We start from the raw sequence: 27,921 nt of genomic DNA, 5'->3' as shown, positions 1-27,921 counted from the left end.
ACAGGTTCGCTGACGACAATACCTTAGTGAGGTGGACATTTAACAATGACAAGTCAAAATACAGAAGGGAGATAGAGAGCTTGGTGATGTGATGCAGTGAAAACAATCTGTCTCTCAATGTTGGCAAAAGTACGGAACTGATCATTGACTGCAGAAAGAAAGGAGGGTAACACACCCCCATCTACATTAACAGAACAGAGTTTGAGAAGGTGAAGAGCATCAGGTTCCTCGGAGTGACTATAACTGACAACCTGTCCTGGACTTCCCATGTAGATGTGACAGCAAAGAAGGCAGAACAACACCTCCTCTTTCTTAGGCAGCTCAGGAAATTTGGCATGTCCATACGGTTCCCCACCAAATTCTACAGATGCACCATTGAATGCATATTGTCCAGTGCATAATAGTCTAGCATGGCAGCTGCTCTGTCCAGGACCATAAGATACTACAGAAGGTGCACAGCCCAGACCATCATGGAACCCAGTCTCCTATCCATGGACTCCATTAACATGGCTTGCTGCCGTGGAAAGGCCGCCAACATCATCAAAAAATCCATCGCATCCCGGAAATGATCTCATACAACCTCTTCTGTCAGGCAGAAGACACAGAAACCTGAATACATGCACTGGCAGGTTCAGGAACAGCTTCTTTCTGGCTGTGTCAGACTTCTGAATGGACTCCAGCCTCAAATAATGTAGCCTGCAATGTAACTTGTATGCCTCTAAGTCTTTTTGACCCTTTGATTGCTGTGATCTGCCCGTACCGCTTGTAAACAAAGCTTTTCACTGCATTTCAGTATACACGAGAATAAAATCAATCAATCAATCATGTTACAGAGATAGTAGGAACTGCAGATGCTGGAGAATCTGAGATAACACGGTGTGAAGCTGGATGAACACAACAGGCCAAGAAGCATCAAAGGAGCAGGAAATCCACAAACCTGCCTGCCCTGGTTGACCCATTGTCTTCACCTGCTTCTGCCCCACCGAACTCATCTCCACCTACCTGGGCTCCATTTCCTGCTCCTCTGATGCTGCATGGGTTGAGGCCCTTCTTCAGAAATGGGGGAGGGGAAGGGGATTCTAAAATAAATAGGGAGAGAGGGGGAGGCGAATAGAAGATGGATAAAGGGGAAGATAGGGTGAGAGGAGACAGACAGGTTCAAAGAGGAGGGGTGTAGAGAGGATAGTGGGTGTGAGGGATGAGTTGCGGGAAATACGGAGCACTGTGGAGGGGAAGCTGCGGTTCTTGAGAAAAGAGGACATCTGGGACGTACGGGAGTGGAATGCTTCATCTCAAGAGCAGATGTGGCGGAGACGAAGGATGTGGGAATAGAGGACGGCCTTTTTATAGGAAGGTGGGGGAATGGAGGAGTATTCTAGGTAGTTGTGGGAGTCGGTAGGCTTAAAATGGACGTAGGAAATTCCTGGACCAAGGGGGAGAAAATGGAGTCCAGATAGGTGGAGATGAGTTCAGTGAGGCAGAAGCAGGCGGAGACAATGGGTTGACCACGGCAGGCAAGTTTGTGGATTTTGGGGAGGAGATAGAAGCAGGTGGTGTGGGGATGGGGAACGATGAAGTTAGAGGCTGTGGGTGGGTGGTCACCTGAGGTAATAACGTTGTGGATGGTTTGGGAGATGATGGTTTGGTGCTTCGGGGTGGGGTCATGATCAAGAGAGCGATAGGAGGAGGGGTCAGAGAGCTGGCGTCTGGCCTCGGTGATGTAAAGGTCAGTGTGCCATACTACCACTGCGCCTCCAATGTCTGTGGGTTTTATGGTGAGATTGGGATTGGAGCGGAGGGAGCAGAGGGCTGCATGTTCTGTGGGGGAGAGGTTGGAGTGGGTGACAGGGGTGGAGAAGTTGAGGCGATCAATGTCTCGATGACAATTAGGGATGAAGAGATTGTAGGAGGCCTGGGGGTGGTGTCCAGGAGGAGGGGGTGCATTGGAGTTGGGAGAAGAGGTCAGTAGAGGGAAGGTTAGGCTTACGGTTAAAGAAATAAGCGCAGAGGTGGAGGCGGTGGAAAAATGCTCAATGTCCAAACGAGAGTTGTATTTGTCGATGTGTGGGTGGAGGGCGACAAAGGTGAGTCCTTTCTTGAGGACTGACTGTTCGTCTTCAGTAAAAGGGAGGTCTAGGGGGATGGTGAAGACTCGGCAGTGTTCAGCGTTGTTGTCTTGTCCGGAGATGCTGACTGTGAAGGCGGTGGGTGGAGAGACATCATCGGTGGGCGGAGAGACGTTGGCGGTGGGTGGAGCGATGTCAGTGGTGGGCGGAGAGACATCGACAGTGGGTGGAGAGATGTTGGCGGTGAGTGGAGCGATGTCAGCGGTGGGCGGAGAGACATCGACGGTGGGCGGAGAGACGTTGGCGGTAGGCGAGCAACGTCAGCCGGTAAATCGAGGATGTTGGTGGCAGCGGCATCCTCGATGTTTGTGTCGGCCTTGGAAACGGAAGCAGCGGTGTTGATAGCGTCGGTTGTACTGGAATTGACACACCCATATCCCCCCCAGCGGATGTGACATCATCTGTGGAAACCCGTTGGTGCTCCGAAGGTGGCCACTGGCTAATGGTGGCTGGTACATGGTGGCGAAGGTCCTGGGTATGGTGGCAAGCACCAGTGAGCTTAAAGTATTTTCAGTTTTAAGTATCTAATAAAGCCGAGTAAAATTGAGAGTTCAGGTTTGGATCTTACGAAGGAAAATCATGTACACATCCAGATGCCTTTTAAATGTTGCTATTGTACCAGTCTCCACCACTTCTTCTGGCAGCTCATTCCACACACATACCATCTTTTGAGTGAAGATGTTGCCCCTTAAGTCCCTTTTAAATCATCCTCCTCTCACCTTAAACTTAAGCCTTCTCAATTTGGATTCCCTTACCCTGGGGTAAAGATCTTGGCTATTCACCCGATTCATGCCTTTCATGATTTTATAGATCTCTATAAGGTCACCCCTCAGCCTCTGGCACTCCAGGGAAAATAGCCCCAGCTTATTTAGGCTGCCCCCACAGCTCAAACCCTCCAATCTTGACAACGTTCTTGTACATCTTTATGGCACCCTTTCAAGTTTAACAAAATCTTTCCCACAGCAGGGAGACCAGAATTGAAGGCAGTATTCCAGAAGTGGCCTCACCGATGTCCTGTACAGCCACAACATGACCTCCCAACTCTTATACTCAATGCACTGACCAATAAAATCTATGCAGCAATATTTTTGATATATTAATGACTTTCTCCTTCAAAGAGGAAGGCAGAGTGAGAGAATTCCTTGAAGTACTTCAATACTCCTTCAAACAAGCCTACAGCTAAACGTTTATAGTCACTTTAAAATTCTTTTATCTCTTCATCGTATAATTATTTTCTCATTACATCTATTGAAATCAATTATTGCTCACGAAAATTTGAAGTGTTTTATTTCTTGGCCTTAATTTGAACTTTTTTGCTTTTATTGCAAAGTGAATGATATATAAAATAGGGAGGGCTTGCTAAAACTTTACAAGGTGCTGGTCTGACCACAGCTGGAATACTGCAAACTGCTTTGTTCCTTTTATTGAGGGAAGAATGTACTAGCATGTACTGGCGGCAGATCAGAGAGAGTTCACTTAGTTGATTCTAAGTATGGAGAGTTTTCTTTTGAGGAGAGATTGAATAGTCTTGGCTTGTACTGATTGGGTTTAGAAAAATGACAGAAGACCATGCTGCTATATAAGATTCGTAGGGGGCTTGACAGGGTAGATGTGGAGAGGTTGTTTGTTTTGTGGGAGAGTCTAGGATCAGAATGTGCAACCTCAGAGTAAAAGGTTTCTCATTTACGTCAATGTGAAGAGATTTTTTTCTCTTGGATTCTAGTGAATCCGTGGAATTTTTCATTGTTAAGCTTAAGATAGTCAAATTCCTGATTGTCATGAAAGCAAGGATTAAGGGGATAAAGCAGGAATGTGGAGTTGAGTATTCTGGTCCTTTCCCTTTTGGTCTTATGGAAATATTAGCAGAATGGTGATGGTGCAGAACACATCTATTTGACACAGGCACTGAAAACAAAAGAAAACGCTGGAGATCACAGCGGGTCAGGCAGCAACCATGGAGAGAAAGCAAGCTAATGTTTCGCGTTTAGCTGACCCTTAATCTGCCTGAATCCCTGTGATCTCCAGCATTTTTTTGTTTTTAGTACAGATTCTAGCATCTGCAGTAATTTGCTTCAACACTGGTAGGGGTATCCTGCTGGCTGTTCATGGATCATTCCATTCATTTAGAGCACGAAAACAAGAGCACCTAAAGAGTTTTCCACTGCTAGAAAAGATAGTCAGAAAACGATATTGGGCAGTATGTGATTTATTGGGACAAACAACAAAACGATAAGACTTTTTAACTGACCAGTTACACAGAAAGCCAGTCAAGGCACACACTTTGCTTTGTATAGAACACAGAATAATTGAAATATTAATCAGGATAGTCTAACTTCTAGGACATGTAAGACAAATAACATGAGAAAAACAGAATTCTGGTACTGGCACAAAAGAGAATTATAAATACAAATACAATGCCTACAGATGAGATTACAGAATATGTAGATTACAGTCATAAAATATTTCTGTTTTTACAAATATAAAATACTGAAGAAAGTAACTATGGCTAGTCATTTTGCTGCTGCAGATTGACGTTTTGTGTATATATATATAGTGACCATAAGCCATGTGGCAAAGGCTAGCTCACAGTCATTGTTACAACAACTACCAATGATGCTACATGTTGGCCAGGCAGAGTTTGTTTACAGCACAATGGCATCCATTTGGCCTTTCTTTCTCTTTCCATGTGGAATGCTCTTTTGCTACAAGGCACTGCACGGAGTGTGTCAGCTAGCCCAATTCAAGAACCAGTCACTGGATTTAGCCTTTCACCAGTCTGTCATAGTATTTCTACTCAGATGATAAATCAGAGGTTCAGTGGTCACAAAACTCTTTCTCTGCATGTTGTTCTGAAGAAACTGGTTCGCACAGAAATTCAAGGCAAATGTAATTGTAGCATCAAAGCAAGAATGATCGAATTTAACTACAAAGCATCAAAATTAATGGGATGAAATGGATGAAAATAACTTAGATATGATATGATGTTTCTTGTCGAACACAGCCTAGACAGACTGGATTAAAAATACTAGTGGAAATTCCGTCTAGTAAATTGATATACCTACAAGATACAACCGACATAATACAACTAACAACCAACCAGTTCCAGAGACTTAAGCTTTATAAGTGGAATAAATATGCGACAACATTACAGAGAAATAGCCAAACTTTAAAATGATGACTTACAGTTAGCTTGGAAATGTAAATGATCAGAAAAGTAACGTCAGAATAAAAAAACCTACAAGAAAATAGTTAGTTGGCTTGTAACAACTTCCTCTATTTAAAGATGCGCAAACTATCTAGTTCTCAGTATTCGGCTGAGAATGTATGCATTAAATTTCATCATTACATATTTCTGAAACTGGTGCACTAACACATGGTAAAGAATTCTTTAGTTCCCTTACAACCAGCATTTAAAATCATATAGTCTTAAACTGAAATAATAAATCATTCAATTACACAAACTTGGAAATTCAAATTTTTGTTGCTTCCTACAGGTTGACAAGGAAATGCAGAATTTGTTTCAGGTTGTTTTCACACCAAGTTAGAGTAAGTATTCTATAAGCAACAAATGTTTAACACAAATTAGCAGGACTATTCATAACTACACATAAGGAAGCATTACATAACATGCCTTTCAGTTTATTGTTTAATGAACATTTTTAGTGCCTTTCCTACTACAATCCGTACTACAATCTGCAATACAACATACAAAGTAAGTTATATATATTCTGATCAAGTTATAGTAAGGGAAGGCAATATGCAATTTCCATTTCAAATTTAAGCCCCTTACTTCTTGATGCAGTGGTACAGACACAGACTCTATGAAATTGCAAAGTACTGCTATGGAGCTTCCTTAAGATCATATCTAAGATCAATCCTTCATACACTGAAATTATTTAGCGTATAAAACATTCCCATGCACATCTATCTAAATATCATGGTTGAAGTAGCAGCATCTTCATGTAAAAATGTTCATTTGTAAATACATGTACTGATCATAGCATTCATCTTAAATGCATCATTTTCCTATTGTTTATTTACCATTGATCTAAGAAATCCATACATGAGTCTAATAGCTGCTCACCTCTCAACAATCTCTAATCAGCCACCTTTCCTGTAGATACCATTGGTTATAAACCAATTCTACCAAAGCACATCTAGTTTAACATTACCAGCTTTAGCCTTTTAGAGTTCACTCTTTTTTCTTATCAAATTTCTTATCATTGTATTTTGTCCTACAACAGATTATTAATCAAACCACTTGTGGAAAAGTGTCACTATCATAAAGAAATTCCAAATAATGCATTGATTCTTCGTGATCTCCTCGCACACAGATACAGCAGAGAATGCATGCTTGCTAAAATGTGGAGATGCTGATCATATCTGGTGGCTGACTAATTTCAGTTTAGCTGTCACAGGAAAAGTGGAAACAGCCAGTACTGAGTTTATTGGAAGGAGGCCTGGCACGGGTGCAGCTTTTTTTTCTAAACATTTTAATGCAGTAAAATAGATAATCAGGGCTTGGAAGAATATGAAGAGTGGAGCAAGAGAAGAAATCAGGTGACCATTAGTGGCTGATATCGAAGGTCTGCCGGCACTTGTTTGTCAATGGATGCATAACATAGTTGGAAAACTAGGGAAGGGACCATTACGTACAGCAGCACAAACAATGTGGAATGAGTTGGCTTCTGAATGAGACAAGAAATTCAAGAATGCACACGTGGTTTTGGATAAGGCTTACAGACCAGTTCAGCAAAGGTAGAGTGCTTCAGATGTGGTAAAGGGCAGAGAGCTAAATCTCAGAGACACCACTCGACATTTCCCAAAGCAATAGTCAAGCACTGTCATTTTGTTTGCCAAAACGAAGTCACTTGCTAACCTGCCTGTAAGTGTCTCACTCTCCACAATACATGCTGGCACACTTACCTCTCACAATCCCAGCCCTTGCACCTTGACATGTTATTGTTACCATGAATTTTGAGATACTAGCTTAGGACTACCGAATCTGGAGGTAACAGCAACTGCACCTGTCCTACAAAAGCAAACAATGCCAAGGAATACTAGGCTACAGGAGAAGGATGTCACATCATCTGGTATTTAACACTCTATAGAGAAGCAGAAATGTCCAATCTTGGCTTCCAAACCAGCCTGAAAAATAAATGGAGATTTGGGAACTTGTCACAGTAGGATCATGAGAATCTTTTCTTATTTAATGTTCCAATGTGTTCTTCAATCTCTTTCACACCTTCAACTTCCTTTATAAAAAATACAGAAAGGATTTGATATTTGATTGTTATAGGAAATTCTTCAAATTAACTAAAATTAATGGCGTAGTTAGTAATAGTAGGCTTCAGACACTGCCAGCTAAAAGCCTGTATAGAACATCACAGGAAAGCAAGATTTTGTAGTCTATTCCATTGCTGGCGACATAGCAGCAACTGTGTCATGCGTTGTTTCACGTGCACAACCCCCCAAGGACTCCAACTCAAAGCGGTATAGATGTTATGGGTGAAAAATTGAATTTTGGTTTGACCCAGTGCACAAGGTAGCCAGAGGAAGTAGGTGTGGACATGGAGCTGAGGGCACAGGATGTGTCACACCCAGGACAGACAGCAAACAGTTGATAAAAGTTGAAGAGAAGGATTTGTGTAGCATATCAGAAATATATGAATGCTCTCCATGGCCTGTCACCGAACCTGCTACAAATGGCTAAGATGGAATGAGTGCATCAATATCCAGGAAGGTTCAATAAGCTGCAAGACAGGCTGGGGAAGGTAGAAATGATAGGAATGTCAGAACATGTTATTCAATCTCAGTGGTAGACAGTGAATTCAATGTAGAGGCATGAACAAAAAAGCATTGTCATTAGATGGACCATGAACAGATACAAGAATAGACATCTGACACCCTGAGGGATGAACTAATGAGCTCCGTTCTTGTAGTAATAATCTTACTGCACATTGTAACATGGCTTTTTGGAGGTTGTGTCCCTGTATGACAGTAGCAAAGTGCTAAGTCACTAGAATAATGATGTTGAGGAGAAGGTTTCAGGTTCCCTAACCATGGAGACACTGTTTGAACCAGGTAAACTTCTACAGAGGATTGCTGTTACTTCACTCAAAGGGGAGTGGGGCAGTGGACAATGGTTCAAACTAGTTTGGAGGGCAGGAAGAAATAAGTCACATTGTAAGGCAATAAAAGTGAGAAAAATACCAGCAGTATCTATGGACGTGGTGGGAGTAGTTACCCAAATACAAGTTTGATAATTTTGAACTGGACTGCTTTATTAGAGGAATAATACACCGTGCAGAGAGGGTTCCACAGTATAAAATGTGAAGACGAACTGCAATATTTGCAATGAATGTCAACACACAGCCAAAGATCTCCATACGTAAATTCAATGGGCAGTATCTCCCCCATAGCTTCCATATGAATGTGTGACTCCAAATTGTGGCTTTTTAAACAATCAGACGTGTCATTAGAAGCAAATGGGAGGCAAATATCCTGTTCCATAAGACAGTTAATGCTGCAATGTTCTAGCTATGTGATTTGGAGCTTCTTGCTACTGCGAGGGTAGACACTTCAACCCAGAATGAAAATATGGAATTCCAGCCGAATTATTTTTCAACTACAAAAACAGTAATTGCTGGAAGAACTCAGAAGGTCTGGCAGTATCTGTGGAAAGGAAGGAGAAATAACTTCTCAGGTTCAGTGACCCTTCTTCAGAAGTGATTGTAACTAGGGCAAAGGTTGGTATATATGCTGACAATGGGGTGGGGAGGAGGGGAGAGAAATAAAAGACAGATGGATATGGAACCCAGAGAGAGGAAGAGAGTACCAGTCGGGCAGATAAAGAAATGGATAAATGTCAGCCTGGGAAAGTGAATAGCTGCCAATAAGGAGCATCAGTAGCTGAGAAAGAGTTGATTATGGTAGCCGCTTATGTGATGTCAAGACCTGGTGTGTGGGGGTTGGGGCAAGAACAAGAGAGAAGCCCAAAAAATGTTGAACGCAATGTTGAGTTCTGAAGGCTGCAGGGTTCCCAAGCGGAAATTGAGATAGTGTCCTTTTAGCTTGCGCAGAGCTTCACAATTCCTTGAATTGCCTGTAATGGCTTGGTGCTAGCGTGCCAGCTATTTTTGCAATATTCAATATTAAAATGATGACATGTACATATGTAAGATAAATGTACATAAAGATGATGAACAAGCAAATAAAATGTGCACAATATCTATCAGAACTAAATTTACTATAATGGTATTAAGGTAAGTTCATTTCTGTTGCAATCATTTCTTTTTCTGTCTAAGAATTGATATTAAGAAGGCTCCATAATTCATGTCTCAATTCATTTTGGAAAATCAGTGAACATTAAGAGTTAATTAAACTATGTAGATTCAGAATGAGGCTAGTTAATTTGTACTGCTCTTATCCAAGAGTCTTGTTAGAAATCTGAACAATTTTTCCTCCACTATCTTATTGCGCAGAAACACATTTCAAAATATATTTTGGTATTGAGCATGCTCAACAGATGAACAAAATGGTCCCGAATAGCCTAACATTTTATTATCTACAAGATTTTTAATTTTTTTTCTCTCAGATTCAACATTTCCTCAGTACCACAGACAAATTGATATAAGAAAAAACTTGAGCAGTGTGCAAATTATGACAGTTCCAGGTAGTAATTCAGTTAATACAACTACCAGATATAGCCAATATCATCATCTTTGTCATCTTCACTATCTTCATCATCTTCATTGGCTCCACCCTGAGAAACTTTTTCTTCCTCTTCATTCTGTGTTTCTCTCTTATCATCCTGGTCATCAGACAAAACTTGGAACACACCACTACCAAAATCACCAGAATTCTCTTGATCTTCTTCTGAAAGGAAAAGATTAGGGGCTTAAAATATTGCCTTTCAAAACAAAACCCAAGTAAAATGCAGTTAATGAGCTCCATGTGCCACATTAAGTTTTGAATATTCAGCTGAAACTATTTTGGAAGTCATATTTTACAATGTTAAAGGGGAGAAATATCCACGCTGTGAACGTAAAACTTACAAGAACATGGCTGAAATTAAACAAGCTTATTTAAAACTATGATCAGTGATAATGGGAACTGCAGATGCTGGAGAATCCAAGATAACAAAATGTGAAGCTGGATGAACACAGCAGGCCAAGCAGCATCTCAGGAGCACAAAAGCTGACGTTTCAGGCCTAGACCCTTCATCAGAAAACTAAAAACTAAAAATCAGTTGGCTACCATCTATATTAAAAAGATTGGCACTTGAAAATCTTAATGGTAATGAGCATTTTCTGAACAGAAAATATGGAAGAAAATACTCAGTTCAGCTAAGCAGGAAACAACTACTTTTGTAAATCACGTACATTGTGAACATTTACTGCTTTTCCATTATTTGAATCTTGAAGTTGGTGGTATTAGTGGATTAATGCTTAACCTGATTAATAGTCTTTTGTGAATTAAACATGCAACAATCTTTTATATATGAATAACTTAGAGGAAAGAAATGTATCTACCGTAGCCAAATTTGCAGACAACACAAAAATAGATGGAAAGGCATGCTGCGAGATGGATACAAACCATTGACAGAGAGATATTGATAGGGTACATAAGTGGACAAAAAGTTGGGAAACAAAGTATAATGTGGAAAAATGCAAAGTTGTTCACTATGGAAGGGAGTTCAAAAGAACAGAATATTATTTAAATGAAGAAAGAATGCAGAAAGCTGCAATGGAAAAGTACTTGGGGATACTTTTATATGAAACCTGACAGAAGGCTAGCACATAGATACAGTAGGTAATCAGGAAGTATAATGGAATATTGGCTCTCTTTTCAAGATTGTTGGAAAAGAGTAGCAAAGTCTCACTGCAATTGTACAAGGTGCTGGTGAGGCCACATCTGAAGTACCGTGGTCAGTTTTGGTCGATTTATTGAAGGAAAGATATCATTTCATTGGAGGCAGCTCAGAGAAGGTTCACTAGGATGATCCAAGGTATGGAGGGATTGTCTTGCGAACAAACATTTGGGACTGAAGTTCAGAAGAATGAGAGGTGATCTCATTGAAATACATAGGATTCTCAAAGGGCTTGTCAGGGCAAATGCTGAGAAGATGTTTCCCCTCATGGGACAGTCAAGGACCAGACGGTACCGTCTCAGAATAAAGAGGCACCAATTTCAGACTGAAATGAGGAGGAATTCCGTCTCTCAGAGAGCAGTACTCTTTGGGACTTCTTGCTACACAGAGTTTGACGGCATAGTCCTTGTCTATATTTAAGGCTGAGATAGTAGCTTGATTAGTGGGGAAATCAAGGGGAAAGGGAAGGATAAAGCTGGATGTGAAGGATATCAGTTCAGCCATGATCCGAATGAATGGTGGAGCAGGATCAATGGGTCAAAGTGCCTACTCTTGTTCCTATTTCTTATAGTTCTTTATTTTAAATGGGTTAACTGGTTTTGAAACATGGTAGGGAAATATTATACGTCCTTCAATATCAACAACACTAATTTCTCACATTTGCCACTGAACTTATAAATTCTATTTCTGAAGATCATTGCCTATATCATCATGCCCTTTTACTTTTATAGATGGGCCATGATGTTTCCTTGCAATTTACAGAGAAACAGTCTCAGTCAGGTTTACATTTGAGGCTTGTTATCTATCTCTTTATTATTAATCATGTCATAGCTTATAATTCAATAATATCCAACCCTTCGAAGGTTGATCTTACTAAACTGATTCATTGTACACAGTAAGTGGTGCCAACCATATCCAACAAAGGGAAACTTGACTTTAAAGGAAGGCCAATAAATTCAACTGTAGTCATCAAAGATGCATGCGGCAGTTTGTTTCCTATTCTGTATCTAGTGAAAAATTTCAATAATACTTTGTTGTCCTATTGTCTATCTCAAAAGAAGAACACTGCTTAAGAGTGAAAAATCCCCTACTTTGGCCGGTCTTACCACAGATTGGAGTCCCTTCTCTCCGTGAACCTGCTAGTTCATTTCCATATTTGTCAGCACACCAGCACTGTCCAGAGCTACTGTGACACTGGATTGGTTTGTAATATCCATCCTCACTGCACCTTGGTATAAATGTACCTAAAGAAACCAGAAAGTGAAAAATTGTGATAAAATGTTTAACTTCATACTTTCAAAATATTGCATTGGTTTCACCAATGGCTCAATATGTAACAATTTCCATTTAGCGCCTTGCAGATATCAAACCTTCCCATGTTGCTTTTCAAGGAGAGGTAAGATACTGAGCAGGGGATGTTTTGGAAAGTAATCAAAGACACAGTCAAAGAATGTAAAAATCTTCTGAATTTCATTGGGTAAAAGGAAGTGCCCGAGTTTCCACCACCCTGTTGGGAGTGGCAGCACTATATATAATTAGGTCAGAGTCTTGGAGAGAAGAGGGTGTGTGCTGGGACATAGATCTGGAGAAGAGCTGAGTGTGGTCATGCAGGGATTCAAATTTCAGGGGCAAGGCTTTAAATTCAATGTAATGTGGACTCTGGACAAGACTGATGGGTGCAACAAAGTGCAGACTGCAGCTTACCATATATATAAGTAATATACAGCAGATATGGTGGAAATAAAAACAGAAAATGCTAGAAATATGGTCAGACAGGATCTGTGAAGAACAAAATAGAATTCATACGTCAGGCTGATAGTGTTTCATTTGAGTACTAATGACAGGAGACAGTCCTGTACCTTGACTTCACTTCTCTTTCCACAGATGCCATTGTTTATGAATATATGAATATTGCTTACATTTTCTGTTTTGATTTCAAACATCTCGATGAGTTTGGGGCTTGTGATGGGTGAACAGAGGAACTAGTGAGGACAGTATTGAAAAATATATACATACAGGTTTGAGTGATAGTGCATTTGAGATAGAGGCAAGCAATCATTCAGACATGGAAGTAAACCTTCTTAGTTAGGCTTGGATGCCGAAGATAAGTGTACATCAGGGTCGAGCAGGTCATGGAACTTGCACACCTTAAGGGTTCAGTCTGAACCAGCAGCAGATGAAGGAGATGTAATCAGTTTCCGAGGATGCCTTCAGTCTTGCATATGTTCAGTTGAAGAAATAGTTGGCTCTTCCCAGACACCAGGCAGATAAACAGCACAGCCATAGTCTTTAAGGGTTAAGGCACAGAGATGGAGTTGGGGGCCATCAGCGTACACATGGAAGCCAACACTACATTTAAAGATGATATCAAAGAAGGATTGTGTCTAAACAAGGAATAGGAGACAATGAAACCTGTGGGACAGGAGAGGAAGACGAAGTGGGACACATTTAAGTTGTGGGAATTTGATAAAAAGATGCGTGAGATGGATTGAATAAAATTGGATGGCAAGATTTGGATTTAAAAGAGGGAATTGTCATGAAGGTGGAAGATAAAGAAGGGATAATGTTAAAGCCCAGTCAACTAGCAATTGAGAGGAATGCGATGGTCAACTGTATGAAAGGCCAGAGGAAAGCTCAGGAAGATGAAGGTCAATAAAACAATAAAGTTGCTGTTAACTTTGACAGGGTTGTTCTCAGTACCATAAAAAAAGGAGATTAAATTGCAATAAGTCTAATGGTTGCAGTATCTTGGAGAAGAATGAGAGGCTTGAGTGAGTTGGGCACTGTTTTCATGACAACAGTTTTAAACAGAGGAAAAAACAATCTCTGAGAAGATTACCATTAGTGAATATTGAGCCAAGGAATTATAATGGAGTAGAGAAGCTTGGTCAGTTAGTTCCTTTTTTGTTTGTTCAATTTTATGTTTTAACTGAAGATGTTTCATTTACGGGAAATGAGTTCCATTTTCACTGTTTTTGTTCTTACTTTCTTCCTGAAGGTAGTTTGCTTATTAAAGGTATGCTTTCAGGATGCTAAGTCACTATTATTCATGTGAGCCTTTACAGGAAATGTCATAAAAATTTGTCTCTATGAAGTACCACTCTCAAACACAATTGTGTTTTATTTTACATCTACATAAGTGCACTCCAGGGTTCAGTGCATTGTAACTAGGGGTGAAAAACCTAATGAATTGTATCTGTCCCAACCCTTGGGCAATAAGGAAGTTAGTAACAACCTCTCACTATCCTAGTTTGATCATTGAACTGAACACAGACTGAGATCACAACCTGGATCGTTCAAATGTTTACTGCATGAGTCACCAAGTCAGAAATCTAACTGTTCAAACAAAGGACAACAACATAGCTTTTGAGTCAACTTGTTGTAGTATAAATTTGATCAATTTCAGGCATATCCAATGTGAATGCAAACAATAACTGTTGGTATGTATGTGCACTGTGCAAGTGCTACTCCATATATAAAATGACTAGGTGTATTTCATGGGAAATGTAATATGTGCAGTGAGAAGCCCAAATAAATATCTTTAGCCATCCTCTGCAGTTGGAGCCATAATGATATTCTTCAGCAAAAAAATAATTTTTGAGCCATGTGTGTTGGAGACATTTTGAAATGATATACTACACATATGCAGATCTCATTTCCTCAGGTATTAGCTGTCATCTAAGGGTCTACTTTGAATTCAGATTTCAGATTAAACAAGAACTAAATCTTCCATTTTCTGATTCTATATATAACTCTCAAGGCAGCATAAAATTATTTTGAAAAGAGAGTAACATACCATTACGATGGTGAATAGTGTTTTTGCAAGTGCAGCAAGCAAATATTTCATTTTTATATTGAGAATCCCCTGATAATTTTTTAAAATACGTGCTATAGATGCAGCGACTAGACTTGACATCATTTTAGTGATATTTGAACCATTGTAGTTATATATTTGGATTCATTTATTTAAATTATATGCAGATAGACCATAATTTTGTTGTGCCTTTGAAAACACATATTAGTGTATCATTCTACACTAATTTAGTTTGGTGTTTATTGGCTGCTGAGTGAATTCCTCCTGTCAATGGCCCTTTCTATCCTTGCATTCCCTGTTTTTAATCATCTCATGCTCAATCATTCTGCCAGAATATTTAAAGCAATTCATTACCTATCTGACTGTCCATTTGACAATACCCGCTTGCTAGCTTGAGGGATGAACACACCAGTTTGTGTGACAGCAAGTAGAGAATGGGGTGGGGAGGGTTTGGAAAAGAACCAGAAATATAAAGGGATAGATCGTGTTTTGAACCATTTGTGATTTTCAATGAACTGCAGAATTTTAAAAGGTTTATATTGTCACGTTTAGAATACGGGTGGACATAATGCACTACAGTATTGTGAAATTGAAGAAAAGTTCGGTGATGTGAACAGAACAGGCATGAAAAATTCATTTCAACAACTGGATTGTTCCAGCTCTTTTTTGATCATTTCATTCCACACTGTAAATATAAGGCAGAATAACAATAACGTTTGAAATTAATGGTATATGTGCTACAATTCTGAAACCACTTTCAACTCATCTCATCCTAATGAATCATAATCAACCAGATTTATTTATCTTTTACAGATTTTCAGTTCACACACTGTTGAACTCTAATCAATCACACTATGTAGTTCTCATCACATTACAATTCTTACCTAAAAGATGTTTCCCTCTGCTCTGCCTTTGAATCTTATTAATTTCAGCTTGGCATGGAAGACCTGAAATGGAATTTAACAGATAGTAGACCCCAATTGGTTGCGAATGATACCTTCAATAACTGACCTTCTGCATAAACATTATTGCATTTTGTTTTACACTTGAGATTCAGAAAGCTGCATATTTTCGCATAAAGCAGAGGATAGCATTCAATTACAATGCTTAAAATTTTTCACAATTTTCAATACCTCAAGGAAAGTCAATGGATGTGTCATGACGGCAGATGTTACCTTTCCTGAAAATTTGCATAAAGCTATAAATCACTGGAAGTGAAGTTATTTTCTCATACAGTTTGAATTTAGTATTTTAAATCAACTGTCAGTGTCCATTACGAAGTTGTGATTGCAAAAGCAGCTATCTGTTGATGGTCAGCTGAACTTTCATTGTTCTGATAGTTAAAAGTACAATCAGATGGCGCTTAATATCTCATTAATCAAAAGTAAATTTGTCAAACAAAAATGGAAACCATCAAAACCAATATATAAGACCTTGATTGTCTTGAAGAGAATGTGCATTTCAACTACAGTTCACTATAAATATTTTATTAAACTATCCATTGATTGGAGTTATACTGAGCACAAAGGATGGTGATTGTGGCTGTTGGAGGGCAGTAATCGGCTACAGGACATTTTTGTAGGAGTTCCTCAGGTGGTGTCCGAGCTCCAACCATCATTAGCTGCTTCAATGACTTTCCCTTCTGCCTGAGAAGTGGAGATGTTTGCAGATGACTGCACAAAGTTCAGCATCATTTGCAACTCTTCTGATACTGAAGCAGTCTATGCCCAAATGCAGCACAACCTGGCCAATATCCAGATTGACAATATTGGGCTGAGAAGTGGCAAGTAACATTTGTATTGCACAAGTGTCAGGCAATAGCCATCTCCAACAAGAGATAATTTACATCTTAATAGAGACATTTTCAAATGCCACTGTGGGATTCATGATCCAGTCACCTTGTCGCACAACACTGCTTTAAATACTGTGTCACAGAATTGTACACAAGGTTCTTCCAATCTAGATTATTGAATTTACTATTTACAAAATGATTTCAGATACTGTGGGAGATTGAATGCAGACCAGGTAACCACTTTTCTGGTGATCCCTATTCTGTCTGCAATAGGGACTCTGTCTTACACTTACAGCATTCTTAGTATCACCCTGATTCGTGCTGTTCCAATTGAGTTCATATAAGCTACCAAAACATTATTTCACCTATTTTCTGGGAATGCTGCCATACCTAGTTTTACTGACTTCAGACATAAGCTGTACCCTAAATTTTCTGTTCATCAAGGGACGTTGGTGAAATAGACAGAGAGAGAGAGACAGCAGCATGGGGATTGATGGTATGGTTGCAGAGTCTTTGTCAGAATATAGATCAGGAATGGTTCTACTGTCTATGACCCTGAGTCCCCTTCAGTTATATTACAATGATGGATCCAACAGAACTCATGACACTGGAATTGCACAATTGTTCTCTAACCCCAAGGACTGCCAGGGAAGGCCATGACACCACGTCTTGCCAGTCTGATCCAAGGTAGTGACCCAGGCCTGTACAGTTTCAGTGCCCAGCAGTGTAGGAAGAAGGTCAATAGCCTTCTCCAACCAGCCAGTGCCACCATCTTTCCTCTGTTACATCACACTCACTATCCCTGCTACTGTACACACGTCCCACCAAGACAAATAGTCGATAGCTCTCACTACTGCTTACAACATCTTCCCTCATCCATGCTCTCCCATCCAAAATGCTCAGGGTACCTCATCACTTTTCTCCCAATGTGCACCAGCACAAACAACTTTGCCATCCACTTTCACCTCACTCATTCCTGTCCTTTATTTCATTCCAGGAGTAAATGGCCTATGAGAGAGCTGGAAGAAGGTGGTAGGTTGCCCAACATTCGGCTCCTCACTGCTCAGAAGGACATGAACCTGACTCTGACCGTGTAAGTGGTTAACTAGCTGTATCCAACCCCTGCACTGGTATTAGTGGCTGCCCTTGATTTACTGTGCTTGGGGAAGCCTGCCTAAAGGGTTTCTCCCCTAACGTGACAGTGGACTGTGCCCCTTTGACTTTGAGACAAGGATAATTGGTTGAAGAACATGCCGTGTGTTTGCCACGTGGGCCATTGACACAAACTACTGATGTGACATTGATGTGGTACAGTGCCATGAAACAACATGTCCACCCCCTTGACTGATCACTGTAGATAAGCATGACAACCTTCCTGACTTTATGCCTGTACTAAAAGAATTCAGCTGGTATTGAGTCATAGAGTCAAGGATCACTTGTTAGGAGGCAAAGTGCAAAAGGCCAAGTATAGATAAGCAGGGGTGCCATTAGCATCCAGATGGGCTCAAGGTGAGTGAGTGCAAAGAGAGTGAGCAATTAGTCCTGAGATGCAATATGGCCTAATCCCTGACAAACCGATGGGGCTCAAGACAGACAAATCCCTCAGCCCTTGCATCCAAGGATCCTAAAAGAAGTAGCCACAGAGATAGTAGAAACGATCTGGTTGTGATTTTTGAATGTGAGCAGTTTACAGAGAGATGCCATTAGGTTATGATCTCATTAAAACATATAGATTTCTTTAGGAGCCTGTCAGGATAAATACTGAGAGGACGCTTCCCCTTAAGGGAGAATCATGGCAGTAGCTTAACGCCGAGATGAGGAGGAATTTCTTCTTTCAGAGGGCTACGAGTCTTTGGAACTCCTTGCTACTGAAAACTGTGAGGCAGACTCTCTTTTTATATTTAAGGCTAACATAGATAGGTTCTTGATCAGTAGGAAAAACAAAGGTTACGGGGAAAAGATAGGAAAGTGGACATGAGGAATGTCAGATCAGCTGTTAACCGATTGAATGGTGGAGCAGGCTCGGGGGTGAGGGTGCTGAATGGCCGACTCCTGTTCTCATTTCTTATGGTCTTATTGTCATAGGCCCTTCAACATTCAGGACCTAATCCTGTAACCCTGCAACTTCTCTGTATTGGCTATCAGATCATACTTATTTACTTCAACTTATATGCATTCAGATACAGAGCCTTCAGTTTTGTCCTTTTGTTATGATTGTAACATCTAGTTTTGACTGTGGGTGTGGAGAGGCTGGTAAGCTGTCCACTGCCAGTGTCTGTGATAGTGGGATTCAGACAATTGCTGTTCATAGATTCTGAGATTTTGGTGGTAGAACACATGAGCACATAGTAATAGAGCAGAGTAATGATGTAACAATGGAGGCTATAATGAACAATAATCCCCATGATAAGCCTCTCACTGCTTACTTGTGAGATTCTCGTGTCAATGTCTAGAACTTATTTGGAAAAGAAATGACTTGTCAAGAGACATTTCACACAACTCTCGCAAATTTCTCCCCACAGGCCACATTGCTCAGGGCCGCAAGGTTTTACCCAAGTTTCTCAGTTACTAAAATATATCACAATAAACATACTGAAGAACATTTAATCGGTATTGAGTGATTGGATCAGGAATTCTCTGCAACTAATGGTTGGAAGCTTAGAAATGATAACTGGAACTCTTTGGTCAAACTAAACTCAGAGAAAATAATTCAACCACAGCTGCTGGTGAATTAATTAGTTAATGACATGAGGCAGACACAAGGGACTTAAACTGTTACATTTCTATATTTCATTAGCTGGCCGTAAGAGTGGTAGGCATTCAGTCCCTAAAGTCTCCACCATCAACAAGATTCTGGCTGATCTTCCCAAGGCCTCAACTCCTCTTTAGCCATCACCTTCCTGATATTTCAAAGCTTCATTCACTTTGTCTTTGAATAATTTTAGTGATCTAACCTCCTCTCAAAGTTACAGAATTCCAGATACTCATTATACACTGAGAGAAGAAATTCTTTCACATCTCTGTTGGAAATGAGTGTGCTGTTGCACTGTTCCCTAGTTTGAAACTCCCCCACTAGTGGAAACACCTACCCAATGTTTATCCAGTCAAACCTCCTTAGAATCTTGTATGCTTCAAGAAGACAACCCCTCATTCTTCCAAACTCTAATGAATGAAGATGTCTTCTGTTTGAGTGCTCTTGATAGATCAATCTCTTCACACAAGAAAGCAGCCTGGAGAATCTCTTTTGAACTGCCTCCAATTCCTGTATACCCTTTCTTAAATACAGTGACCAAAATGTACATCGTACTCATGCTCGCCCTCACCCATTTGCTGCACAGTTATAACAAGACTTCCCTATTGGTAACCTCCAAACATCCAAAAATTGCATTTGCTTTCTTAATTAGCAGTTCAAGAAGGCAGCTCACCATCATCTTCTCAAGGGCAACTAGGGGTGGGCAATAGATGCCGGACCACCAGTGATACTTATGTCTCACAACTGTGTAAGTAAATAAAATTACTTGCTGCACCTGCACGCAAACCTTCTGTGTTTCTTGCATAAGAGCAACCAGATCTCTCTGCACTACACTTTATTGATGTCTCTCTCCAGTTAAATGATAGTCTGCCTTTTCATTCTTCCTTCCAGAGTGCAAAACCTCAGATTGTCCTCCGTCTTTCGAGTTTTTGTATACTCACTTAGCCCTTGCAGGTTCCTGGTTTTGTTACCCAATTCTCAATCCATGTTGATACATTACCTTAATACAAATCATCACGCTACATATAATTTATCTACCATTTCCCCTTTATCAACTAAGCTTGTTACATCTTCAAAGAACTATAGCAAATTTGAGTAACATGATTTACCTTTTACAAATCATGTTGACTGAGTTTGATTGTGTCAAGATTTTCTAAATGTTCTGCTATTTCTTCCTTAATAATGGACAGTAGCATTTTCTCAATGACCAATCAGCTAACTGTAGCTTCCGGATTTCTGTCTCCGTCCATCCTTGGGCAGGGACATCGCTTTACCAGCTTTCCAATCTGCCAGAACCCTCCCAGAATCTGGTGAGTTCTGGAATATCTTGATCAATGTTTCCACTGACACTGCAGCCAATTCTGTAAAAACCCTTGAATAGAAACTCTGAGCTGTTGGTGACTTGAACGCCTTTAATCCTGTTAGTTTTACTTTCTTCCTTGCGATAAACATAGTTACAAGGACTTTCCTCCCAAGCACCTTGTTTATCTGTTATCTTTGGAATATTTATGGTGTCCTCAAATGTGAAACTGTTGCAAAATATTGGTTTAAATTATCTGCCATTTCTATGCTCCTTGTTATCAATTCCCCCATCACACCCTCCAAGGGTCCCTTTAGCTAATCTCTTTGACATTCTACCATCGTTACTTACACTGGTTTTAATTTCTGAATTATCCTTCTCTAAATATTTCCTACCCGTTCTTGTCACATTTTGATTATTGATAGCCTCTTCACTATCCTATGCAAAGAACAAAGAACAAAGCAAGGAACAGGCCCTTTGGCCCTCCAAGCCTGTGCTCATCCAGGTCCTCTATCTAAACCAGTTGCCTATTTTCCAAGGATCTGTATCCCTCTGCTCCCTGCCCATTCATGTATCTGTCTAGGTATATCTTAAATGATGCTATCGTGCCCGCCTCTACCTCCTCCAATGCGCTCCAGGCACCCACTACCCTCTGCGTAAAGAACTTTCCACGCATATCTCCCTTAAACGTTTCCCCTCTCACCTTGAAATCGTGACCCCTAGTAATTCCGTCCCCCACTCTGGGAAAAAGCTTCTTGCTATCCATCCTGTTTATACCTCTCATAATTTTGTAGACCTCAATCTGGCCCCCCTTCAACCTCCGTCTTTCTAATGTAAAGAATCCTAATCTACTCAACCTCTCTTCATAGCTAGCACCCTCCATACCAGGCAACATCCTGGTGAACCTCCTCTGCACCATCTCCAAAGCATCCACATCCTTTTGGTAATGTGGCGACTAGAACTGTACACAGTACTCCAAATGTGGTCGAACCAAAGTCCTAACAACTGTAACAATGACCTGCCAACTCTTGTACTCAATATCCCATCCGCATGCTTTCTTGACCACTCTATCCAGCTGTGTTGCCACCTTCAGGGTACAATGGACCTGAACACCCTGATCTCTCTGTGCATCAATTTTCCTCAGGACTTTTCCATTTACTGTATAGTTTGCTCTTGAATTGATCTCGCATCATCTCACATTTGTCTGGATTGAACTCCATTTGCCATTTCTCCGCCCTACTCTCCAATCTATCTATATTCTGCTGCATTCCACGACAGTCCCCTTCACTATCTGCTACTCCATCAGTCTTAGTGTCATCTGCAAACTTGCTAATCAGACCATCTATACCGTCCTCCAGATCATTTATGTATATCACAAACAACAGTGGTCCCAACACGGATCCCTACGGAACACCACTAGTCACAGTTCTCCAGTTTGAAAAACTCCCTTCCACTACAGCTCTCTGTCTGCTGTTGCTCAGCCAGTTCTCTATCCATCTAGCTAGTACACCCTGGACCCCATGCAACTTCACTTTCTCCATCAGCCTACCATGGGGAACCTTATCAAATGCCTTACTGTAGTCCATGTGTATGATATCTACAGCCCTTTCCTCACCTATCAACTTTGTCACTTCCTCAAAGAATTCTATTGAGTTGGTAAGACATGATCTTCCCTGCACAAAACCATGCTGTCTATCACTAATAAGCCCATTTTCTCCCAAATGTAAATAGATCCTATCCCTCAGTATCTTCTCCAGCAGTTTCCCCATCACTGACATCAGGCTCACCAGTCTATAATTACCTGGATTATCCTTGCTACCCTTTTTAAACAAGGAGACAACATTAGCAATTCTCCAGTCCTCTGGGATCTCACTCGTGCTCAAGGATGCAACAAAGATACCTGTTAAGGCCCCAGCTATTTCCTCTCTTGCTTCCCTCAGTAACCTGGGATAGATCCCATTGAACCAGGGGACTTGTCCACTCTAATGCCTTTTAGAATACCAAACACTTCCCCCCTCCTTATGCTGACTTGACCGAGAGTAATGAAACATCTATCCCTAGCCTCAACCTCCATCATGTCCCTTTCCTCAGCTAATACCGACGCAAAGTACTCATTAAGAATTTCACTCATTTTCTCTGACTCCTCACATAACTTCCCTCCTTACACCTTGAGTGGGCCAACCCTTTCTCTTGCTCCTAATGTATGAATAAAAGGCTTTGGGATTTTCCTCAGCCCCGTTTGCTAAAGATATTCCATGACCCCTTTTAGCCCCCCTAATTCCTTGTTTGAGATTGGTCCTACTGTCCCGATATTCTTCCTAAGTTTTGTCTGATTTCAGTCGCCTAGACCTTATGTATGCTTCCTTTTTTCTCTTTGATCGTCTCACAATTTCACCTGTCATCCGTGGTTTCCTAATCTTTTGCACTTTCTATCCCTCATTTTCACAGGGATATTTCTGCGCTGCACTCAAATCAACCTCTCTTTAAAAGTCTCCCACATATCAAATGTGGATTTACCCTCAAACAGCTGCTCCCAATCCACACTCTCCACCTCTTGTCAAATTTTGCTATAGTTGGCCTTCCCTCCAATTTAGCACTCTTCCTTTAGGACCACTCTCGTCTTTGTCCATCAGTTTTCTAAAACTTACAGAATTGTGATCACTATTCCCAAAGTAATCCCCTACTGAAACTTCAACCATCTGGCTGGGCTCGTTCCCCAATACCAGGTCCAGTATGGCCCCCTCTAAAATTGGACTATTTACATACTGCTCTACAATTGCTCCTTACAATTTCTGCTCCATTTAAACCCCTAACACTAAGGGAAAAATAAAATATCCTATCACTACCACTCTGTTGCTACTACATCTTTCCATAATCTGTCTACATATTTGTGCCTCTATCCCCTGGTCACTGTTGGGAGGCCTGCAGTACAGCCCCAACATTGTTACCGTATCCTTCCTGTTTCTGAGTTCTGCCCATATTGCCTCAATGCTGGAGTCCTCCATAGTGCCCTCCTTCAGCACAGCTGTGATATCCTCTTTGACCAGTAATGCATCTCCTCCCCCTTTTACCTCCATCTCTATCCCGCCTGAAATATCTGTATCCTGGGATATTTAGTTGCCAATTTTGCCCTTCCCTCAACCAAGTCTTAGTAATAGCAATAACATCATAATCCCAGGTACTAATCCAAGGTCACAGTTCATCTGCCTCCCCTACTACACTTCTTGCATTAAAACAAATGTACCCTCGGACTACCTGGCCCTCTATGTTTATCATCTGCTCTCTGCCTACTCTTCCCCTTGGTCACATTGACTTCATTATCTAGTTCCTTACATGCTTTAGATACTACCTCCTTACTGTCCATTAACCTCCTCATTTGGTTCCCATCTCCGTGCCACATTAGTTTAAACCCGCCCCAACAGCATTAGCAAAAGCAGTCCTGAGAACATTGGTTCCAGTCCCGCCCAGGTGTAGACCGTCCGATTTGTAATAGTCCCACCTCCCCCAGAACCAGTCCCAATGTCCCAAAAATCTGAACACCTCCCTCCTGCACCATCTCTCAAGCCACTCATTTATCCTGCCTATTCTTTCATTTCTACGCTGACTAGCACATGGCACTGGTTGCAATCCTGAGATTACCACCTCTGAGGTCTTACTTTTTAACTTGGCTCCTAACTCCCTAAATTCTGCTTGTAAGGCCTCATCCCATTTTTTACCTATATCGTTGGTGCCTATATGCACCACGACAGCTGGCTGTTCACCCTCCTCCTTCAGAATGTGCTGCAGTCGATCTGAGACATCCCTGACCTGTTCATCTGGGAGGCAACATACTATTCGGGAGTCTCGTTTTTGACCGCAGAACCGCCTATCTACTCCCCTTACAATCGAATCCACTATGACTATAGCCCTTCCACTCTTTTTTTGCCCTTCTGTACAGCAGAGCCATGAACCTGGCTACTGCTGCCTTCCCCTGGTGGTCCATCTCCCCCAACAATATCCAAAACGGTATACCTGTTTTGGAGGGAGATGACTGCAGGGGACACCTGCACTGCCTTCCTTTTTTTCCTGCCTTTTCGTCACCCATTCCCTTTCTCCCTCAGCGATCCTAATCAGCAGTGTGACCAATTTGCTGAACGTGCTATTCACGATGCCCTCAGCATTGCATATGCTCCAAAGTGATCCGCAGCTCCAGAGCTGTATTGCGGTCTAGCAAGAGCTGCAGCTGGACACACTTCCCATACGTCTAGGAGTCAGGAACATCAGCTGTGTCCCCATTGAGCAAGGGCTCTGCTCTTTTGTTACATTTTGATATTTTATCAAGAAGTTGCCTTCAATTGAACCTTCCCCCCACACCCCCAACGAATTAGTTAAAGCCCTATCTCCAAGCCTCGTGTCTTCCAGGTACAATGTCACTGAATCAATGCATCGGAGCTTCACCCAGCCCAGGTCTTTTTGTTTTTATCCACTTTTTACCTTTGATGTTTTTCTTTCTCATTTCATTTCCTGATTCCTTCTTGATATTGTTTTAAACTCCATGGCTATATGTTGGAATTCTCTGTTGTTGCCCTCCTGATACATCTTCAAGGTGCTCCTCTCCATGTGCGATTGCCATTCCTGGAGATGTTCACAAAGCCTGGCCTAAATTTAAAGCTAGCTGGAAAGCTGGGGCCAGGCAAAGATGTCCCAGGTAATTGGTGGAGGTGCTTGATTTTGAATGGGCACCCTTCCTATCTGGTTGCTAACCAGTCTTGCTTGCCATTAGACAAAATGTCTATGGAGGTGAGAAATGGCCTTCAATTGGCCACTCAAGTGGCTCAAAATAATTGTGGGTCATTTGGGTGCTAGGATCTGCCAGTCTTCCTGTCACTGGTAAAAAGGCACGATTGCTAGAAGGTGTTAAGTAACTTCTCCATCCCCTTTCTGTATCACTGTTCCAGCTTTACCACCTCACAGCCAATCTCCAAACGCCTGGTAAAATTTGGTTTTGGATTTGCCTTATCTTGCACTCTTGTATAGGTTATGCTATTTGGAGTCAAGGCAGTCCAAGTCAGGTGAAGCAGCAGATGCCAAAACAATTTGAGAATCTAGGTCGTGTTACTGATTTTTTTAAAGTTATAATTGCAGCAATCTAAGCTTATATGTGCAAAGCTGAATTCACTGTGGAAAAAAGCTACCTCTTGTATTTTCCATAACCAGCTACAGTTGCGTGAGCAATGCAGACACCCATCATAGCTTGGCTCCAAGCAAACACAACAAACAGCAACTTTGTCTGCTCCAGAGCAAGGCAGAATTTTTTTAGGCCTAATACAATTTTAACAGATAGAAAATATTGCAATAAGTTTGCTGACCTAGAAATACAAGAAGCATTTTCTTTGGAACTCACCACCTTGCCTTTGGAAACAGTAGCACCATTCATTGTTAGAAAGCTTTCCGTCTTTAAATGTGTCACAGGAGTTGAAAAGTGGCTTAATACACTGCTCATACTTGTCAAGGTAAATGGCGCCCAGCTCTGATTGGTCCAACAAAAGATCATAGTTCATGTCCAGCTTGTTAAATATCCAACCCAGAGAATCCTTGCAGATTGGCAGAATGCTGGTGTCAAATCCTGCAAGAGACAACTAAATCAGTTTCCGTGTACAGGTCAAGTGAAATGGTGTGCTCAAAATGTAGACTAACATCTGAACTCTGAGCCAGTATCAGTGGTATTCTGAAATGTTTCACCTTCCCACAATGGAGCATAAAAGAACTGATGCCTAAACTAAATTAGGATCCCAGTAATTGCATATGCTCACGGAATGTGTTAGTCATTTTTTAACCAAATATTTGCATACCTTCATTGCATAGTTACCCGATATTAACTAATAAAATGAACTTTACAACAGCTGCCATTTAAGCAAGCAGTAATTCCATAGTAATAATAAATTCCTCAACTTAATTAATTCTTACATGACTATAAAATTTCAGCAAGTTTTTATCTCTTCGTCTTTTAACTCTAAAATTAATCAAATATATCCAGTTGATTATGCTTGATTAAAATTAATCAATGTAGAATAACTATGGCCAATTAATATTAACATACTCATAATAACGGTTTAAAAAGACACGAGCCCTGCATAAAACGTTCTTCGAATGCTTTATCAAGGTTTTGCACAGGTTTGTTAACTATGAATGATGCAGCTAGAACCTTGAGAAATTCATAGTTTTTAATATCTTTTGAGGTTGATCACAATGGGCTGTACATATTCTGTAACAGAATATTATTGCATTTAATCGATAATTAATTAGTTTCCACTTAGCAGTTCACTTCAAGAAATTTCTGTGCTATTTACTATAATTATAGAATGATAATAGATGTTTCTCATCTGTTGCCCAGAATTATTGACAGCGTTCTGAAAAAAATCCCAGAATATCTTTTGGCAATACACTCTAAATAGGCCAAAGGGCCTCTCGGCATATAGATATTATCTTGTGAAGTTTTAACATTAAAAACATTTTGTATCAAAAATAAACAATTTATTATATAACAATTAAATTATGTTCACAATTACAGTACATTAACACTCATAAAGTTGATTATAAGAAATTAAAATGACCTTTCAAAGAAATGCAGTTAAGTACTTTCCAAAAGGTTTTCCCCAGGTTGTTTTTTATGATTTTGAAAGTGCTGAGAAATGTGAGCAGGTCAGGTTTGAATCTGTCCTACTTTTCAACTAATCATCACCTTAACTTCATCCATCTGCCTTGATTCCAAATACTTTTATACAGGCAAAACTCAGTCAAACTCAGATCGGAAATTATTAATTAAGTTAGCATCTACTGGATTTTGTAGTAGAAACACTTTTACTTTTAAGATGTTGTTTCCATGGGAAGAGCCTTTTGTGATTTGGAGAGGAGAAGTGGAGTTGTAAGCAATGGTAGTTTCACTCATCTGTTAGCGAGAGAACTGGCAAGAGACATTTGCTACCTCTTTTCGGGAGGTTCACCAAACCACAAGTCAGTCGCAACCTGACCTGAAACTGTATCACCATTCCTTCACCGTCGCTGGGTTAAAAACATAGGACTCCCATCCTAACAGCATTATGGGTGTCCCTACCTCCAGGGACTGCAGTGATGCAAGAAGACAGCTCATCACCACCTTTTCTGATGAAGGGTCTAGGCCCGAAACGTCAGCTTTTGTGCTCCTAAGATGCTGCTTGGCCTGCTGTGTTCATCCAGCTCCACACTTTGTTATCTCATCACCACCTTCTCCAGGACAATTATGGATG

The 27,921-nt window shown here is 40.7% G+C and overlaps 1 protein-coding gene across 2 annotated transcripts in view; it reads right to left on the bottom strand.

Annotated features, from left to right (window-relative positions):
• Positions 1-4,316: 4,316 nt before the first annotated feature.
• spock1 (SPARC (osteonectin), cwcv and kazal like domains proteoglycan 1) overlaps positions 4,317-27,921 on the bottom strand; it is a 477,747-nt gene continuing 454,142 nt past the window's right edge. The window contains exons 8-11 of one of the 2 annotated variants that reach the window (XM_059650661.1): positions 26,040-26,261; positions 15,697-15,759; positions 12,105-12,242; positions 4,317-10,001 (exon numbers count right to left, since the gene is read on the bottom strand). In XM_059650661.1, coding sequence (XP_059506644.1) covers positions 9,823-10,001; positions 12,105-12,242; positions 15,697-15,759; positions 26,040-26,261 — 602 coding nt within the window. In that variant the 3' untranslated portion in view covers positions 4,317-9,822. Of the gene's footprint in view, positions 10,005-12,104; positions 12,243-15,696; positions 15,760-26,039; positions 26,262-27,921 lie in introns of both variants that reach the window. The other variant, XM_048543447.2, reaches the window with a different exon arrangement.

The sequence above is a fragment of the Stegostoma tigrinum genome, chromosome 13 (assembly GCF_030684315.1).
Source record: "Stegostoma tigrinum isolate sSteTig4 chromosome 13, sSteTig4.hap1, whole genome shotgun sequence".
Classification (NCBI taxonomy): Eukaryota; Metazoa; Chordata; class Chondrichthyes; order Orectolobiformes; family Stegostomatidae; genus Stegostoma; species Stegostoma tigrinum.
The sequence above is the reverse complement of the archived record's forward strand: the minus strand, read 5'-3'. Positions and strand labels throughout refer to the sequence as shown.